Source organism: Conger conger, chromosome 2 (genome assembly GCF_963514075.1).
Source record: "Conger conger chromosome 2, fConCon1.1, whole genome shotgun sequence".
Taxonomy (NCBI): Eukaryota; Metazoa; Chordata; class Actinopteri; order Anguilliformes; family Congridae; genus Conger; species Conger conger.
In genome coordinates, this window is record NC_083761.1 from 32,644,490 (window position 1) to 32,665,716 (window position 21,227).

The 21,227-nt window shown below is 39.6% G+C and overlaps 1 protein-coding gene across 1 annotated transcript in view; it reads left to right on the top strand.

The window, feature by feature from the left end:
* Positions 1-21,227, top strand: part of LOC133118241 (junction plakoglobin-like) — a 65,449-nt gene that overhangs the window by 38,495 nt on the left and 5,727 nt on the right. The window contains exons 6-14 of the mRNA XM_061228075.1: positions 5,940-6,141; positions 8,772-8,916; positions 10,354-10,457; positions 12,551-12,889; positions 16,094-16,249; positions 17,131-17,250; positions 19,489-19,639; positions 20,212-20,333; positions 20,516-20,558. Of these exons, the coding sequence (XP_061084059.1) occupies positions 5,940-6,141; positions 8,772-8,916; positions 10,354-10,457; positions 12,551-12,889; positions 16,094-16,249; positions 17,131-17,250; positions 19,489-19,639; positions 20,212-20,333; positions 20,516-20,558 (1,382 nt within the window). The remainder of the gene's footprint in view (positions 1-5,939; positions 6,142-8,771; positions 8,917-10,353; positions 10,458-12,550; positions 12,890-16,093; positions 16,250-17,130; positions 17,251-19,488; positions 19,640-20,211; positions 20,334-20,515; positions 20,559-21,227) is intronic.

Here is a 21,227-nt window from a genome sequence, read left to right on the forward strand (position 1 = left end):
TAATTTGGCGACCAACAATCAAGTCATTTTGTATTGAAAATCGTCTGATTTATATCGGTAGCCTATCCATTGGAGCATCCCTTGTTATAACCAGAAAAAAAAAACTTGATTTGGTCTTCCTCTGTTTGACTTTGATTTGACAAGTCTCAGCACATGTGCAGTAAAGCAGATATGGAAATTCAAACTTAAAACTGCTTTGCATATATTAAGAAAATGTAAATGGTGGCTAACTGGTCATAAAATTAGGCACATTAAATGTCACTAGAATTAATTCATTTTTTTATTTAAGTTCCACACAAAAAAAAGTTATGCACATGGATTAAAGCAAGACCGTAATTGTTTGGTTTACTATGTGTGCCAAACCGAAAGTACAGTACTGAAGGAAAAGAGCCTTGACGAAGTGAGAAGTGAGTGGTGATTTTTTGATTACACACGTGTTACTGCTTCGGCTCGAAGAAGTCAGGTCTCTCCCCTGATTGCATGTAGGTAGAGCGGCAAAGACATACAGGTGACACAGGCTACTATTTGTGTGACAAGTGAGGGCATAAAGTTACATTCTTTGGGGAGAATCCTGCATATTTTTCCATGTATGATTCCTTATTTAATATGTTTTTGTTTAACTGCATTTGAAAAATAAATCATACAAATAAATACATCCACATTGCTTTAAACCATAGTCATTTTATTTTTTTTGTTCCACATATCTCCCTGACAATGGGCCTCAATATTTATAAATATTTTCGGAAATCCGTGTGCAAATGTATGTATGATCTGAACCAAACTAACAATTCTGCCAGATTGATCAAACACGTGTAGACACAGCTCTTATTTGTATCCACATGTGTATGTTGATAAATACCAAGTTGTCATACATCAAAGGTGCGTTCACAAAATTTTTGTTTAGCATAAATTCACGCCCCTAAAATACCATATATGGAATTTTGGCTATTTAAAGAGATGGCTGAAAATGGAAAAAAGCTTCTCTGAAGCGGAGATTGAGGTTCTGTTCATGGAAGTACAAGTCAAAAACATATTTTATTTCGTAGTGTAAGCAGTGAATTATCAGCTGGGGAAGGCTAACAACTGGCCATATATAGCCTAACTTTCTCTTTCACTCTTTCTCAAGTGACACGCACTATGCAGCAGGTAAAAAGAAAATGGTTTGACATTAAACACGAGGCAAAAAGGGTGGTGCATTCCTTCCCACAGTGAAGCCTGGAAGGCAGTAGTTTCAGCTCCGCCAACCACAGATTGTGTAGCTACATGTTATTACTTCGCAGGCAGCTTTTCTTTAATGTGCTTTAATGAAATATATCTGTATGTTGTCTGGAGTCCCAGAGGGTGACCGCAATAGCCTAAACGTTTTCCCTGTCCTTGCAGAGAGCCAGAAGGAGGTGTCACAAGCCTCAAACAATGTGGTTATTCCGATCATATCGGAATGATCAAATTACCTCCTTCCAACTGCGAAAAACTGTTCACTTCAACCTCTGACATTAAACACAGGCAAAAAACTAAACCAATAAACAAATGAAACGCATCAGCCATGTGCCTTGCCACTTCTATACCATAATGTTTGCAGGTGTAAACTTGAACTCACCCAAACTGTTGTTTCTTCTGTGAGCCTCACCAAAGAAATCAACTTTGAAGATGCGCTCTTTCCAAAGTAGGCTATGCCATGATCCCAAATCTTCTAATAGGCTAAAGCAATAATGTACATGTAATGTAAGGAGAGGCCAGCAATATAAATGATAGTCTTAGCAGGCTAGCCCTATTTATAGCAAACCTTTAGACTTGTGAGCTATGCCATGTTTATAGCAAACTTTTTTAATGGGTTTTATGGAATTTATATTCATCTCCTCTTAAGAATGAATTAATCACGATTGAAATACACCCATTTTAATGTTGAATCCGGTTACATTTTTATATGATTGAATTATAATATTCAATTGCCTTATTGAATTAATTTTGCCACTCTAAATCAAAATTTAATATAAATTGGTGGAATGCACAAAACACGCTTTACAACCGTGCGCTTTCATTTCCATGCAAAATACCATGGAGAGATCACTTACAGAAGAATTGACAACCCACATTATTTTTGCAAATGCATTTGATAAATGAGGCCCAATGTGTGCAAAGTATTTTCAGTGACTTCAAATTGGTCCAATACATGAAAAACATGCAAACAGGGGCAAAGGGGCTGTGGTGGTGCGATCGCACCGGGGTGGGGAGGGCCCCGTGCTGGAGCTTGTGTGTCGCTGACAAGACTCGAGTCGTTGAGTTGTATAGATGAACTGAGTGATGATCTTCGCTCATGCTAAAAATACTTATACCTTATACCATATCTTCCTCATGGTTAAAAACCAATTAGTTTGGCAGTAGAGCAAATGACTGACATGTTAATGTTGTAAGAGGTGAAATGGTTGCTTTTATTATCTTTATATTTACAAATTGGTTTGTGGGAAACCATGTCTTTTTGACACATTTCACATGATTGGCATGCTTTGAACTGGGCTTCATATATCACGTTCAATCTCATGAGTGCCTTACTGTACACTCTATGATCCAATAAGAGGGCAAGAGGAGATGTGTATAGATTGGCTACTACAGTGGTGAGCTGGGTTTACCAGAGATTAACTTTGGTGGCTAACCATGGATCAGCCAGTGTTTGGTGGCATTACTTCCGCTAATTTTTTTAAGCCAACTAAATTCTATTTTGTATGTCAGCTGACTGGCCAAGATAGCTGGGTCCCACTGCATAGTACCACTGTTGATAGCGTTAATATTTAATATTAATAATCAGTCTGATTATTTCTTGCTCTGAGAGGCAATAGTTGATTTTTGTTGCAAAGATTATTTAGTGTATATTTGAAGCCTAGTGTATACCTGTGTCTCCCCTGCTCTTTGGCGGCTGAGAAATTTCACACACAAATCATGCAAAGTAGTTACTGTGGAGAAACCCAAAAATGTATGCAAATTGTCTGCCAAATCTGGTGGTGGGAGGGCCAAATGAAACTCGAAACCACTGTATGGAGCTAATTCCAGAAAATAAATGTTTTTGATAATAATAATAACGATGATGATGATGATGATGATGATGATGATGATGATGATGATGATGATGATGATGATGATGATGATGATGATGATGATGATGATGATGATGATGATGATGATGATGATGGTGGTGGTGGTGGTGGTGGTGGTGGTGGTGGTGGTGGTGGTCTGACATTCAAAACTAGATTTAAATTATTTATTTAAAAACAAGCTGACATTTGTTGCAGTCTTTGCAAAAGCTATCCCATATCCAAGGGTGGAACTTTAGAATTTGAGGAACTAGCCACCCAGTTAGCCAATAAATACAAATCCCCTTTTTTTAATATTTTCATTCCAGTGTGACTTATCAGCAGTTACTGTCGGGGAACTAATTCCTCATTCACCATTTGGCCATGGGAAACTTCAAAGGGCCAACTCACAGTGGGTTACAGATAAGAAGCAGGAACTGAGAGGTGTTAGTGCTTGTGTGTGTGTCTGTCTCAATGGGGGTGGCCTAGCAAACCTCACACTGGCGCCTCTCATACTATTAACATTCCAGAACTTAAAAATCACCTACAGCCACTATTTTGGGGATTCTAGATCAGCCCATACCAGAAACGGGCGGAAGCCAGAGTGTCACTGCTGTCTTCATAACTTGATGTAATTGCTGGCTATCTAGTCTCACAAGCATTTAATTAATAGCCATAGCTGTCATTCCCAAAATATTCACTGAATTAATATTCAGTGTCACCATAATGCTTACTAGGAGAGGGTTAATTTCCCTAAAACCTTAAAAAAGGATATGTTGTGTGCAATATATAAAGAAAGACATTCTAGATGCTTCGAGGATGCCCTCTCCAATCATTAATTAATATGCGTGGGCCAGGGGAATCGGGGATATCTGGCATTCTACATTTGATCCCTGTCTACCCAAGAATGTGGTGATATAATTTATTTAAAAAATGTATAAATTAAATCAAATACATTAATTTTACATGTTGGATGAGTGAAGGGTATTCAGAGTGCCAAACATTAAATGAGGGTATTGACGGTTAAAATAGCTGGATTTGGAAATTAACCAGAAAAAGAGTAATTGCATAACATTTGGTGTGGTTAGTTATATTGTTGCAGTTATTATGATTGTTAATATTTTAAAGAGAGAACATAGATTGTTGGGCTCTCAGGGGTCTCAGGGGCCTGAAGGAGGCTTTGTGCTGATTTTTTCAAATAAATTGCTGTTATAGATATTACAGCTAGCTAGATAGATACAGTGGAATTCTTGGCACCCTTAGTAAATATGCAAAAAGCTGTATTGGGGGGGGCAAACAGTTATTGACATAGGTTCCACAATTATTGGCACCCCTGGTTTAATATTTTTTACATTACATTACATGTTATTTAGCTGATGGATTTATGCAAAGCCACTTACAGTTGATTAGACTAAGAGCCTTGCTCAAGGGCCCAACAGCTGTGCAGCTATTATTGTGGCCACGCCGAGGATTGAACCACCAACTGTGCGGGCCCAGTCATGTATTATTGATATCTTTGGGAATCCCCCTCTTCAGTTCAGGCCACAGGTTTTTCATGGGATTTAAATCTGGAGACTGAGATGGCCGTTGCAGAACATGGTTGTTGGTTTTACTTCACCATTTCTGTTTGGATTTTGGATTGGTTCTGCTTCCTCGCCCGATTGTCTGCCAAGATTTCCTGGTACTTTGTTGAATTAATTGTGCCATTGATCTTAAATTGTGCCCCTGGCCCACTGGCAACAAAACATCAACTGCCATATTTTACAGTAGGTATGAGGTACTACTCCTTATATGCATTCAGTTTTCCCACCAAACACATTGATAGCCAAAACGTTTCATTTTGGTCTCATCTGACCAGTTCTTTCCTAATCATAATTCCAGTGAAGTTTGGAAAACTCAAGATGCTTGGTTTTGTTTATTGTGCTGTCTTTCTGGGTTGTCTTTTTGTCACCTTCCAAAGAGTTTGCTGGTGTGATAATATTGATAATTATGTTTTTATTATTGCCCTAACAGTACTAACCAGTATGTTTAACCGTTGATTTATTTTTTGTACCCATTACCTGACTTGTGATGGTCAGTTACCATCTGTGTCTTCTGAATTGACAGTTCAAGGCTTTCCCCTTGCTGATGGTCAACAATTTTTTCTTTTTTTTCAGATTTTTCCCGTTTTCTCCCAATTTAGTAACCAATTGTACCCTCCTCTAATTCAATTAGAGTTAGTGTTAGATACACCGTCCACACCCCGCCCCCTGGCGGGCCGAGGAAGAGCAACACGCCTTCTTCAAGACATCTCATCTCCCTAATTGTGTCTGTGGTTCCAAGGCGTCCAAGCCACTTATTGTACAGTGATCAGCTAACCCTGCCAAGGCCCTCCCTCTGGAGCGGCGAGCCAATTAATGCCGCTCCACATGAGCCGGCCAAACTTGGCTTTTGGCAGGACCGGGAATCGAACCCCGGTCCCCGGTGTGCAACTGCAGCGAACTGCAACCGCAAGTCTGCTGCATCTTAGCCTGTTGCGCCACCGCGGTCCCAACAAAGGGCTTTTGCTTGCTTGTTGCATCATTGTTTATAATCTAGTGAAACAGGAGATGATAGAATGACACAATATACTGTAGTTCCTTTAACTAGATTCAAGTAAAATTGTATTGCCAATTTCACTTTGATTTTATCAGCAATAATTGTTGCCACCTGCAGTTTTCAGAAAAATAGATTACATTGAAACATGAGAGTAAATGTATTGAAATGCAAGTATGGTTTTCCCATAAGTTTGAACAGAAAATTTAGATCATTATCCATGTTGGTTTTTATATGCTGCCTTTTCTCTCCAATTTTATGCAGATCAGTATGAATATGTAACCCCATTGTTTCAAACAGCTCTCCCATGGAGTCAGTGTTGTTCTACGCCATCACTACTCTCCACAACCTACTGTTGCACCAGGAGGGAGCCAAGATGGCAGTGCGACTGGCAGATGGTCTTCAGAGGATGGTGCCCCTTCTGAAGAAAAGCAACCCCAAGTTCCTGGCCATCACTACTGACTGTCTGCAGTTGCTGTCTTATGGCAATCAAGAGAGCAAGGTATGCATGGGCTGTGGAAGGGGGAGGCTCTTCTTGTTGGTCATGATTTTTTAATTATGTAAAATTTTAACACTGACATCTTAAAAGTACGATAAGTAATGTTGGACTTCTCACGGTCAAGTGAGGAATTGCAGCCACAAACATGCTCAAACCACAACACTGTTTATCCCACCCCTTCTCTGTCAACGTGCTGATGTTGAAATGCCATTGCCTGTGGCAATTAGAACCAATTTTCATCCAATGAGCTTGAATTATTGTACAGCAACAATGTTTAACCAAATATGTGTATTTTAGCTTCTTCCTCTCAAGCGCTTCATAGCCCACAAGTCATGCCAGCTGATCTTCCTCTTTCCTCTGTGCTTAGCTCATCCATTATCCCTGCTTTACTTGAGAACCTGCCTCTGTCTTCCTGCTGCCGAATATTCCTAATTACCGTCTGCCTGTTCTCAGCCGCTGTAGCTTTAGCTCATCAATTCTGAGTGTCATGGTAAATGGTAAATGGTAAATGGTAAATGGTTGGCATTTATATAGCGCCTTTATCCAAAGCGCTGTACAATTGATACTTCTCATTCACCCATTCATACACACACTCACACACCGACGGTGATTGGCTGCCATGCAAGGCGCCAATCAGCTCGTCAGGAGCATTTTGGGGTTAGGTGTCTTGCTCAGGGACACTTTGACACAGCCCGGGCAGGGGATCGAACCGGCAACCCTCCGACTGCCAGACGACTGCTCTTACTGCCTGAGCCATGTCGTCATCTAATCCCAATCCCGTTCTCCCCTTTTGGGAACTTCAGCTTTCCTGGAAAAATGTCCCAAATGCTATTAATACCCTTCACATTGTCCTTCCTCTCTATCACTCAGTGAGGAGCTATATCACCTGCCGAAGCTCTTAACTGGCTTCTCTACTATAGAAGTAGTATTACTTCATCAATACGTAGAGATTTGCTAGGCATAACTTTCCATCCATCATCACCCGCTTATCCGGAGTCGGGTCGTGGTGGCAGTAGGTAAAGCCGGGTATTCCAGGCGTCCCTCTCCCCAGCAACGCATTCTAGCTCCTCCTGGGGTATCCCGAGGCGTTCCCTGGCCAGGAGAGATGTATAATCTCTCCAGCGGGCTCTGGGTCTCCCTCGGGGTCTCCGCCCAGTTGGACGAGCCCGGAAAACCTCCAAAGGGAGGCGCCCGGGAGGCATCCTGATCAGATGCCCGAACCACCTCAATTGGCTCCTTTCGACGCGAAGGAGCAGCGGCTCTACTCCGAGCTCCCTCCGGATGTCCGAGCTCCTCACCCTATCTCTAAGGCTGAGACCGGCCACCCTACGGAGGAAGCTCATTTAGGCCGCTTGTATACGCGATCTCGTTCTTTCGGTCACTACCCAAAGCTCGTAACCATAGGTGAGGGTTGGGACGTAGATCAACCAGTAAATCGAGTTGATCCACAACGGTCCGGTGCAACGGCCGCATTACTGCTGACGCTGCACCGATCCGCCTGTCACGCTCCCTTCTACCCTCACTCGTGAACAAGACCCCGAGATACTTGAACTCCTTCACTTGGGGCAAAGACTCGTTCCCAACCTGGAGGGAGCAATCCACCGTTTTCCGGCAGAGAACCATGGCCTCGGACTTGGAGGTGCTGACTCTCATCCCGGCCGCTTCACACTCGGCTGCAAACCGCTCCAGTGTGTGCTGAAGGTCACGGTCCGATGAAGCCAGCAGAACCACATCATCCGCAAAAAGCATGCCCATAACTTTCCATCTTTCCCATTTAAGTTTGTCATTTAGGTTAGTCCACGGATGGACGGTACACAGAGCAGTAGGGGTAATCGTTGTGATCTCATCCTGCAACTTCTTACCACTGACAACCCACTTGAAAGCCTTTATAATCACTTCCATCGCCATGGTGAAAGAGTACATCCAGCCACTATCCCTTTTTCCAACCGTTGCCATGACCTCGTATAGCCATCTGTACTAAAGCAGAACTGTGTATCTCTAAAATATGCACCAGTATCATAATACTAACTAGATATTTTTCAGACAATGGAATTAAGTTTTGATACATTATTACATGGTATTAGATTAACTGCTATGTGATCTAATCTGAAATAAACCTTTTGTAAAACTGTAAACAAAAGTAAAAAATAAATAAATAAATAAATTACAGTGGTCTGCCCTGAATCCATTATCAGCCTGCTCTCCATCAAGGGGTATCAGCACAGATCTTATGGAGTTATGAAAATTACATTAATATCCTCTAGCGATCCAAACAATATACACTTCACACTACAATATACACTCAAATACAGGATATTTCACTTAATTACACTAGTTCAAAAATATTGGAAATGAAGTATGATTTATTTAAGTGCAACATTTGTAAGTCTATTGCCAATATATGGCTGTTTGAGGATTGATTTAGGGTTGAATCTTAAGCAATTTCCCCCTGCTGAGTACATTGTTTGAAGGATAGTAGACGTATTGTGTACAGGACTCTAGCCGTTGTCAAAGCTCTGTGCTGATGTGCCTTGATGGACAGCAGGCTGATGTGAGCATTATGGCTGATCAAATTCATTTCCTGTCTTTTGAAACTTCTTCCCACCCCTCACCCCCCAACCACCCCGCCTCAGCTGATCATCCTGGCCAATGGTGGTCCGGAGGGACTGGTGCACATCATGAGGAACTACAACTATGAGAAGCTGCTCTGGACTACCAGCCGTGTGCTGAAAGTGCTCTCTGTCTGCCCTAGCAACAAGCCTGCTATTGTGGAGGCTGGTAGGTGACCTACTCCAAGATTGTATGCAAAATGTAAACGGTTTGAGTATACAAAATGTTAGCAGGGTGAGTTGCTGTAGAAAGCTATCTACTAAATGCGTAAATTAAAATCTAGATTGTCATCGACAGGAAGGTGACAGTAACGCAGATAACCACACATTACAACAGTGGTATGCAGAAGAGCATCTCTGAACACACAACTCATCATAACTTAAGTGTATAGGCTACAGCAGTAGAAGTCTAAAACATAAGTCGAATAAATACCTAATAAAGTTCTCACTGAGTGTATGTGTATATAATAATGCATTTACAATAACATTAGTATTATTAAAAGAAACTAGTCCCCAACGTTTCCCCAAACTGACATGTGCTAATTATGGCTTCATTTTAAGGTCATCTTAACATAGGACTGCATATTCTCTCTTCTACTCAGAACAAAAATATTATTTAGAAAATTCATACCTTAAATTAGTTTTATCACATAAAATATGAAGTGCCATTTTTTTACTTTTTCATCAAGGGTCCAAGGTATCAAACTACTGGGCTGCTTTCAGATATGTAGTAGATACTACAGGAATGGTTTCTCCTGAATATTTTCTCCATTAATTTCAGCAGGAAAATTAGTCCAAGGAAACAATTATTGTGGTATCCACTGCATACCTGGCAGCTGCATGATGGTTTGAGCCTCATTTGATACCTTGGACCCTTGATGACTTAGCCATTTAGCCAACAAATGTTTTCCATACTGTATGAGCATTATTTACACCTAAATCTAGTCCCACCCTCCAATTCCAATTGAGATTAATTCAAATGCAAAGACTTTTGTTATCACTTGTAGGACAACCTGAAAATAAGATATCCAGACTCTGTTGATGTTGATAGGTGACAGACATCAGGAACTCAATACAAAGCATATGTAACCTAATTCAAAACATGACTCTTATTTGATATTCTGTTAATTTGTCTCAAACATTAAATGGGGGACTACATATAAAATGTGCTGTAATTACTATATGGTGAAACCAAAATGGATAACAATACCCTTTAATAAAAGCTTTGTAATAAAATGCTTTGACCACGTGTGAATTGTTTGATTACAAACAGAAAAAATTAAATATGAAAGCAGAAAATGACAATGATTCCAAACTTTAGAAAGGTAGTGTACTTAATCACTGCATAATACCTGCAGATTCAAATGTGCCTGTCCATGCCTGCCTGCAGATATAAAACACCACATCTGTGGCAGGGCCTGCAAACAGACTACTAACATGTGATGCAATATGTGAGAAATGTTTTGTCTTAATGTGATGAAACATGGAAAAGCATGGAAAGGTGGTAGGTTAAAGATGAGGGCATTCTTAATGAACAGCCATATCCCAATGTATCTAGCCCTCAGGGTGTTAACAAAACATAAGCATAAGCATGCACTTTTCCCAGGTGGAATGCAGGCTCTGGGGAAGCACCTGACTGGATCCAGCCCGCGCCTCATGCAGAACTGCCTGTGGACTCTACGCAACCTATCTGATGCTGCCACCAAGCAGGTGAGTGTGTGAGAATGTCCAGACACCATCCTCCAGAAACAGGATTGATTCAAATGTACCAAATGCCTGTTTTGGACCATATGCAATCCCCACCGTTTTAACAATAAATAAGATGGCTTTTTTTCTTTCTTTTTTTACCCAGCGGAGTTTATCCAGCATAACTGCATTGTCTTCTGCATTAATTTCATGCAGATTGATAGCACATCAAATAAGTTGTATCATTTAGTCCATTTCAAGAAAATGGCCAAAAGGACACAAATTATTCAATTTCAACATTTCTGTTTCTAAATTGCAGCGGTTTTGTTTTGTTATGTAGGCTTAGAGAAAGATGTGTCAAAGATGTGTGAAGAGCCCTGTTCGGACAGGACTCGCTTCTCCAGTGGACATTGGGTCATTATGTGCACCAGAGACGTAGCGTCATCTCGTCTGAATTAACCACATTTTTCATGCACCATCTCAGTGGAAATTATGGTGCAGATTACCTATGGTTTTTTTGTTGAACTCGGGTAATCTAATAAATTCTTCTTTTCCGAATTGAAACCTTGATTTGAATGTGAGTTGCATTTATTTTTGTACATACATTTTGGCCACTATTTGGTAATGTCAGATCTTTATTTTTTATTATGATAAAAATAATTACAATCTGGAAAAAACACAGATGGTGGTCCAAGGAAATAATATTAACACTGATAGAACAACAGGTGGAAAAAAAATGAGAAAGTTGTGAGGGTGCAGAAAGAATAGACATGAATGAACTTGTAATTAGTCTCCTTTCTGGGGTGTTATGGATGCATTTCGTTCATGGGGTGGTCATGCTGCCGTGGATGTGAATAGCCTACAGCCAAGCACCCTTCCCCCGGCATCATGCATTTGGGCTATACGCTATATTGGCATACATAGAAAATACCGCCTACTTTCAGGAGTTCTAGAAATTCCCATGCAAAGAAGGGAGATGCAAATGAATGCCTGCTTTAGTAAATTTGTCGGAATGCTTCATTTTCCAAATTTAAATAATATCCACCCTGTTTTACAATCAGAATTAGAATCACTTTATTCGCCAAGTAGTTTTCACATACAAGGAATTTGCTGTGGTTTGTAGGTGCATACAGACAACAAAGAATAATACTAAAGTAGAATTTAAAAAGCAAGTACTGCAAAACATACAGGATGATTCTGCAGCAGGGTATGGGAAATATTATTAATGTGCAAAATGTACAATATATCTGTTTTTGAAAAAGTGAAAGGACTGAACAGTTGTGCAAGAGCTTAAAAATATAATAAATAGAATAGAGATATTTACTATACAGAATGATTTTGCGCAATATGGAAAATATTTTTTCAATTTGTTCAATATATCTGTTTTTAAAGCAAAGGACTGTGCAGTAGTGCAGAAATGTGCAAACATGACCACGGAGAAAGTACAGCGAACAAGGATGTCCAAAAGGTTCATTTTAGCGTTTTTACTCCAAGTATACATATACATGAAAAAGCATAATGATTTTTACTTGGGAGTTATATAACATTGGTAACAATTCACTTCTGAACTTTTTCAGGCAAGTTTCACAGGAGAGGTTTTATCACTGATATTGTCATATATTTTAATAATATGGTTTTTGTCACCACATCAAAAACAGACTTAACTGGCCATGAGGGGGAGTCAGTTAGTCAGAAATAACTTCTATAACCAAAAAAGTGCGCCCAGAACAGACAACAGTGGTGACTGGGAAGTACAAGTATAAAGAAGGGGAGGCGCCAGGCGTCCTGTTGTGGCACAATGGAGTGGTCTGGCAGACGTGTAGGCTTTTATAGAATTATCTCAGCACTATCAGGGATCCAGTGCCAATCTGGGTTACCTGGACAAAGTTTTAGTCACAAGTGCTATTAATGGAACACTGGTCCCTGGGCAACAAAAGATTTTTAATAAAACAATGAAATGCTCTATTTTAGGGAGTTGTTAATTGATTTGCTCTCATCATTCTCTCAGCTTTATATTTTACCATGCCTGTGCTCTGGCCCGCAACCATTTTTTCCCCTCCCTTTGCTATTCCTGACCTTCACTCTGAACACTTTCTCTTGGTCTTACCCCTCCCTAGGATGGCCTGGATGGGCTTCTGCAGGTGCTTGTTAGCCAGCTGGGCTCAGATGATGTCAATATGCTGACATGCGCCACAGGCATCCTGTCTAACCTGACCTGCAACAACAGCCGTAATAAGACCTTGGTTACACAGAGCAATGGGGTAGAGGCACTCATTCATGCTGTTCTGCGGGCTGGTGAGAAGGAGGATGTTGCTGAGCCGGCTGTCTGTGCCCTACGCCACCTCACTAGCCGTCACTCCGATGCTGAGCTGGCACAGAATGCTGTGCGCCACCACTATGGCATTCCCGCCATCGTCAAGTTGCTGAACCAGCCATACTACTGGCCTGTCATCAAGGTGAGACTGTTATTATTGTATTCATATACTGGGGTTTTCCTGGCCTTAAAAATTAAATGCAAGTTTAATTCAAAACAAACAATTTGCCTTAAGTTTACTTTGTAAATATGTTATGTAAACTTAAGGCAAATTGTGTGTTTTCATACTTTTGCAATGTGCAATTTGTCCTCCACTTTGGAATGAAAACTACTTGTTGGTCTTGATTTACATACATAAAACTTACTGCACAAAATTTAGGTTATATTGATGCATACGTAGTCTGTGTGAAATCAACGCCTTATTTACTAATGCCACAGCTAATTACACAGTCAGCAATTGGGACTGGCCACTATTCACATTTTGTGAATGAAGCAGAGCCTAAAATGCACAGTTAATAAAAATAATCTTTACAGGAATTTACAGGACATGATTATAGTCACATCAAAAACGTTCTGTTAATATAAAACAATGATTAAAGTATATTTAGCATTTGCATTTTTGGATTTGAAGTTTTGACGGGGAACTAAATGCGTTATGAGGTAGCTGTGCACCAGAGATGTTCACAAGTCATCAGATGCAAGTCCGAGTCAAGTCTCAAGTCTCCAGAATGGTGCAGCCTAAACAACAGTATGGCTATAGAAATTAATCACGATTCCTATGCTAATTGAAGATATAGAAACCAGAAGGGTAGAAGACATCAAGTGTGTGACAACTGAAGAAGCAGTATTAGCAGGGGCATGCAAAAAGATAGTGGTTATCTCATTAATTTATTCATACATCAATGAATTAATTACCAGGCCTGAGCCAACATTTTGGCAAAGCCTTTCTCAAGATGGCTGGATAAAATAAATAACCATTCTATTTTTTAAGAACTCTGTGTGACTTGTGACATAATGTAAGCATTACCATTGGCTGTATATAAAATGATGGTCAATAACAAAATATTGACCTGTTACATGGACACGGATTAACCTTAATCCTGGACTAAATGCAGCTCTTTATGGATAATCTCCAATTAAATTTAGTCTAGGACTAGCCTTGATCTGCATCTTCAACTCAAGAATAATAATTATAACTTTATTTGTAAACAAAGTTACAAAGTGTTAAAATTTGAATAACGTTGCAGTATTGGTTTATTAATATACTCATACTTTTACATTTTTAAAAGAAAGGTAACTGTTAAGCATTTACTTTAATCATTCAAAAAATCAAATGAGGCAATTTTTTAAATAGTGCAGCCCTTGATCAGGCTCCACGTTGACAATGAAAATTTATAGGGCTTTTCAAGCCAACCTGAATAAGTTTGTTTTAACTTTACTGTACCATACGCTCATGGTTCTCTAGCTTGCATAACTTTTCAAGATCAACCATTTGAAATGCAAGCCAACATCGCTACAACTGGGCAGTCAACAAAATAAGAAAATATGCGCTTTTGTTATGCTGATTAACAGTGACATGAACATCAGCCAACGTGAATAATTTGTATGGAGTTCGTAAGAAAACACCCACTATATGGGAATACGTGTCAACCATCAAGAAATGAACCTCGGCGATTTGTGTTTGTTAACGAGCTGCCAGGGGGAAGTCCATTCGCTTGAGCTGGCCTCAGCGATGCCATTCAGTTCACATAAGAACCTTGCTTATTTGGGGGGAAAACCACCCATTGTCCCAGAACCATCCTGCAAAACTATTTTAACCGTCCTCAAGTGAATGTCCACCGTTCCACATTTAAAGAGTTGTTTTTCCACGTCATCATTGAAGTCATTCATAGTGATTGTTGGAACACATTAAACACTGTAAAACAAACTGGGTCAAAAATATGAATGTGTTTATTTAAATATTTTTTTAAATTCAAGTTGCAGAACAATAGTTTGTAAGATCAGAGTGTCTTGTATTATAAACATAGGTTTGCTACTACACTCTCTTAAGGACTGACATTTAACCTCTGTATTTAATAGCCTACTTTTCACTACGTATTTTATCATGGCAAATGCAACCAATATTCCTAGCAATGAGGCTGTTTTGGTGCTTGCATTACTGTAGTAGGCTATGTTAATTTGCAGAATACTTTTGAGCTGCTTTTTTAGTAGGATAATGTTGAATCTTCCCTGTCAGATTTAGAAACCGCTGGCTGTCTGAGCATCATTTTTCAAATCCTTCAAGTTATTTTGCATGACCTATTCCGCCAATTCCCTCATCTGTGCAAAGTCTATTAGTCCCAATACAGTGTACTGGTTCTTTCTGAATCTTATCATTTTTGTGCCAAACTAACATTGAAAAGACAGAATATCTGTAATCTCTAAACAGTGTAACGAGAACTTAGCCTACTATGATTTTGACTATGACTTCAAGTAAACATTCACAAATGAAACCAGCAGCCTAAAACTAAGTCTAATTGTGGTAAATAACTAGCTACACTGTGTACCAAATGCGCCAGTCCAGTGGCACTTTGCAATAAGTAACATTGCTTCCTTTCACTTCTCTCTTAGACCTAACTCTTAAATGTAAATCAGTTACAAAACAAGCTATAAGCAAAATCTATGAGCTACTCAGTGCACACAATCTGATGCCCCTAGATCTACTTCAGAATAAATGGGAGATTGATTTGGATGAACTAATACCAGAAGACACTTGGCATGTCTGCATTTGTCTAAAGCCAGGATCTCTAAGATCTATACTGATATGGATCCTATACGCAATCGATGCAGACAGGCCCCAGCAACTGCTGCACGTGTTCTGTTTGAAACTATATATTTTGGCAAACCATTTTCGAGACCTTTTCCATGATATTTAGGAAAAACAATAAAACCATCTCCAATTATTGCACTGTTCGGGGTGCCCCCAGAAAATGCCCCTCTTAGAAAATCAGTATAATGGCCTTCTGCTCTTTATTGGCCAGAAGACTGATACTATTTAAATGGAAAGATCCTATGCCTCCAACATATGGTCACTGGATTAAGGAGGTCATGTACAATCTTTGGTTAGAACAGATTAGATATACAGTCAGAAATTTCATGATATCTGGCAACCTTTCTTAACCTACGTTGAAGGTATGGAGACTGACAGCATAATGTAATGCAACCTAATGCACTGTTTGTACAATGTAAAATGAAAATAAAAACTTCATAGAATGATTGGTTCCAAGAAGCCTGCAAATGAATGCTATGATATGGAAATAAATATATTTTTTTCTGGTATCTCCTTGCCCCCCCCCCCCCCCCCCAGGCTACCGTTGGATTGATCCGTAACCTGGCTCTGTGCCCAGAAAATCAGGGCCCGCTGAGGGATGCAGGTGCCATCACCCGACTGGTCACTCTGCTGCTGAAAGCCCATCAGGATGCCCAGAGGCACGCGACTTCCAGCACCCAACAGACTTACCAGGTTAGTTCAAAGTCTCCATAATTGGTTACAGTAGAATAACAGTCCGATGAAAACTGTACATGTATTCATGAATAAGTCTTGGCAAATACCAGCAGTCCTGTGACAGAGTCATTTTAGGAAGCCATTTTCAGAATATAACACACAGGCTAGTGGTGTAGACTAAGACACATAGCTGAAGTCATGTTGTGATTTCATGGTATGAAGTCAAAGAGGATTACTTTCAGTGGAAGATGCACATTAAAGAACATCTATAATGAGGGACATTTCTAGTCCAATATAGTCCTCACATTTCCATTCCTACACTGACTGAGCACTTTATTAGCAACACCTGTACGCCTACTTAGTGATGTGATTATCTAATCAGCCAATCATGTAGCAGCAAAGCAATGCATAAAATCATGCAGATACAGGTCAGGAGCTTCAGTTAATGTTCATATCAACCATAAGGATGTGGAAAAATGGATTTAACTGACTTTGACAGTGGAATGATTGTTGGTGCCAGACAGGGTGCTATCTCAGAAACTGGGATTTTCACACAGTTTGCAGAGGATGGTGTGAAAAACAAAAAACATCCAGTGAGCAGCAAATCTGCAGGCAGAAACACCTTGTTAATGAGATTGGTCCAAGGAGAATGGCCAGACTGGACAAAGTTGACAGGAAGGTGACAGTAACGCAAATAACCACACATTACAACAGCGGTATGCAGATGAGCATCTCTGAATACACAGCAGTGGATAGGCTACAGCAGCAGAAGACTTAATAAGTATAAAAAATAAGTAATAAATACCTAATAAATTGCTCACCGTACTAATGCCTATATAATACCATTTAAGTCTCAGCATGCTGACACTGGGCTGTCCTGCTCTCACTCTCTCTCACAGGATGGTGTAAGGATGGAGGAGATAGTGGAGGGCTGCACTGGTGCCCTGCACATCATGGCCCGGGACCCTATTAACAGGAGTGAAATTGCCAACATGCAGACCATCCCTCTCTTTGTGCAGGTAACAACAGTTTAGGAATGTTTTGAGCCCTCATTAGCCACCACTTTGAGAAATAAATCATTTTCAATTACTAAAAGTATGTTCACTTAAGTATATCAACAAAATCAGTGTCCGTTCAGGTATATCATCCTACATTACAATAATAGGTCTTATGGAGTAACTACATCATAAAGCCATGTCAAGAGAACATGCCATTGCTTTATCATACAGTATATAGAATTATCAGCAGAGTATCTGGCAGAAATATGCTTAGAGAACTGAAAGGGTCAAATAATATTTAATCTTTTTTTGGATGACACTGCATCCAATTTAACTAGCAAAAAATAACTATGTACAGGAATAATACAATTTAAACATTATACATAACTATATTGTATAAACAGCAAATAAATGCCTATTTATATCTATTCATATAATAACTCCCAATTATTATGTCTTGCCATGAACTGCATGATTAAGCAACTGAAGCAGGTGACAAACTGCCTACAAGTTAGGTACTGTATTGCCTCCAAAATGGTTATATTCATATAGTTATAATGGTACATACAGTAGAATATGTAGATATTAATGTTTATATTTGATTGCACAAAATGTAAAAACAACATGTAACATATTATAATGGCTTCATTTTCAGTATGTTCACAACTAAGTAGTTCTGCAGCATGGAAAGAAACCGCCTCAGTTAAACCTGATTTTCAAACACAACCCTACTATTACTGTTCATCAATTCGACATAGTCCCAAGTCTTCCCTGCATAACCCTCTGGGATCTGAGACTAAACTAAGGAACACTGGTGATTGTGCTATGCTCTGACAACTTATTTATCAACTTTTATTTTAATCAACTTTATATACAGTGATTCCGAAGTGTTTTAATATTTTTGTTTTCAGCACAAGCTCAGCTATAATAATTTGGCGGCAATATGTAGGTCAGAATCATATGTGGATTGCAAATTGCTCTACATCACACACATTGTAAACCGTTGTAAAAACACACATCAACCAATACTAAGAACATTTTTGGATCACCAAAATTTGTTCAATCTGACAATATTTTAGCAAATCCAATGAGAAATACAGTCCCCTCCAAAAGTATTGGAACAGCATGGCAAATTCCTTTGTTTTTGCAATACACTGAATATATTTGGGGTTGAGATAAAAAGATTAATATGTGACAAGAGATCAGAATGTGACGCTTTTCCATACGATATTCCATATGATACAAAAGCCCATGAACCATAACCATCATAATTCACAACACCAAACCATCACCAGCCACATTAGCTAAATAACCGACTTTGAACAGTTAAGTAGTGAGGCGCAAAACACACAGGTTGTAAATCATAGCTATACCATGGCAGGAATGAAAATCCTAAACGTTTTAAATAGTTGATTATTCAGCGTTACCTTTAATGGCTTCTGGGGGGAGGTTTCTTATTAGTATTTGTGTTATTGTGACATTCAATTCTCTGGCCAATCAGAGCTGTATTCTGTGTCCAAGAACTACTGCACGCTCAAGCACAGGTCAATGGTAGATGGTTTTGTGATATACCCCCTAGCTGTCAAGCTGGTAATGTTATCCTCATTATTGCTGCTGCCTATTCTATACCATTGGTAGTTTAGTGAATTGTTGTTGGAAATCTATTGTTCAGTTCAATTGCTGTGTGGTAACTCTATGACCAGAATCACTCAGACCTTTAAAAAGCTCCACCGTGAAGAAAGTGTTGGCAGGAAACGTGATAATGTATGTGTGTACATTTAACCACAGCAACCAAATGATGTCATGCAATATCATCCCATTATTGTACCTATGTATCAATATACATTTGCGCCCCTTTGTCCAAACTCAGCAATACGTCCTCAAAATACGAAAGTCCTTAGACTGTATTGGGACAAGGCCTTAGCTTCCTGTGACTGTCAAGCTGCTTCATTTGTAGAGAGAAATTAAATGGTAATGAATGAGGTTTTTTCATTGCAGTGAGCACACTATTTTTATTTAAGCAAACTTGAAATCTGTGTGTTAGAACCCTCTGAGATATGTATCACTGTGCTGATGTTCCTTTACGGCGAGTAGAAAATTTTAAGTTAAATATTTTTTAAATAATTTCATCATTTTTTAATTAAAACATCCCATTTGTATAATTATTATCTGTTGGGACATGGGAAATGTATTAATTACTCATTCTGTGTGCATTAACTAGCATCAGTAGAGGTTTGAATCTTTCCTATCTCCTTCCAGCTTCTCTACTCTCCCATTGAGAACGTGAAGCGTGTGTCTGCGGGTGTCCTATGTGAGCTGGCTCTTGACAAGCACTCTGCCGACTTAATCGATGCTGAGGGTGCCTCTGCACCGCTGATGGAGCTACTGCACTCCAGCAACGAGGGCATCGGTGAGGAGACACGAACAAGGAGAATGGAAGGAAGAGGGGGGAGGGGTAATGGGAATGGGAAGATTAGAGGGAAGGAGTAAAGAAGGAAGAATTGGAACAAGTAGAAGGGAAACTGAATGGGAGTGACTCTTGCTGGATATTAGCAGCTTAAATTGTAAATAGAGGAAGAATAGAATACATGGGTGAATTGTGTGGGTGAGAGAGTGATGGCATAGCCCTCTGCATGCTCATCAAAACCCCCAAAAATTCAGGTTCAGCAGGCTGGTGGTCAAGTGATTTAGACCATTCCTCTTGCAACACAAGCTGCTGGATAATGCAGAATATAATGGTAAATAGTTTGCATTTATATTTCGCCTTTATCCAAAGTGCTGTACAATTGGTGGTTCTCATTCACCCATTCACACACCCACAGTGATTGGCTGCCATGCAAGGCACCGAACGGCTCGTCAGGAGCAATTGGGGCTCAGGTGGTATCGAAAAGGCAACCAGAATGTGATGCCAGACTGCCAGACGACTTCTCTTACCTCCTGAGCCAATGTCACCCCAAAACAAATTTTCTTTCCCCCCCACAGCTACTTATGCTGCTGCTGTCCTGTTCCGTATCTCTGAGGATAAAAATTCAGACTACCGGAAGCGTGTGTCAGTAGAGCTGACACACTCCCTCTTCAAGCATGACCCAGTTGCCTGGGAGTTGGTGAGCATTATTTATTATCCCTTTGGAAGTTTGATTTCTGCATTGTGCTTCTTTATCATCCTTTGCATGGCTTGATAATTCCACAATAAACAAGGATTCAAAAAATATTTCAATAGCTTCTTTCATTTGCAATGTTCTTTTAGAACTATCGGAGGTTAATTTTGTTGACTTGCTTTCCCCAGGCCCACAACACCATATCCATGGATCCTGACTACCTCCAGGATGGTGCGTATCATGGCATCCCACAATCGCTTGTGGGCATTTTTGTGTTCTTCTTAGTTCACAAAATACATCTCGATCAAAAAAAAAAAGCCGTTTTGGCAGTAAACTGAAATTCTTCTGATTGATTGCCATTTGTTTCACCTTATAGGCTAATTGTTAGATTAATTTCAAATGCTAGATACTTGTTGTTCTACCACATCTCAAAATATAATGCCAATAACTGTATTTCTAAAGCCTACCAGAAATGGACAAGCAAACAGAAAGGTGGTACCCCAATGGCAATGGATTCCACATCTGCAGTGATCACTTTGTTAGGTAGACTGCAGTATATTTTTAAATGTCTTTATTTGCTAGTTTTGCTAAAGAGCTGCTGATAATGCATCACAAATATAACCTTTATTTGACTAGGAAGTCTCATTGAGATTAAAACCTCTTTTAAAATGCCAAGATTGGGACAAATAGCAGCATACAATTACACTCAAATAGCGGGGTCAAATGGCAGCATAAAAAAATGACCGAATATTAAATAAACCTGAGTAAAACCATTGTAGGGTCCTCACGCGGTCTGCCAAATAACGTACGGATTTTACACTCTACGAAATAGTGAGGATGACTATTACATTACATTAATGGCATGTGGCAGACGCTCTTATCCAGAGCAACGTACAGTTG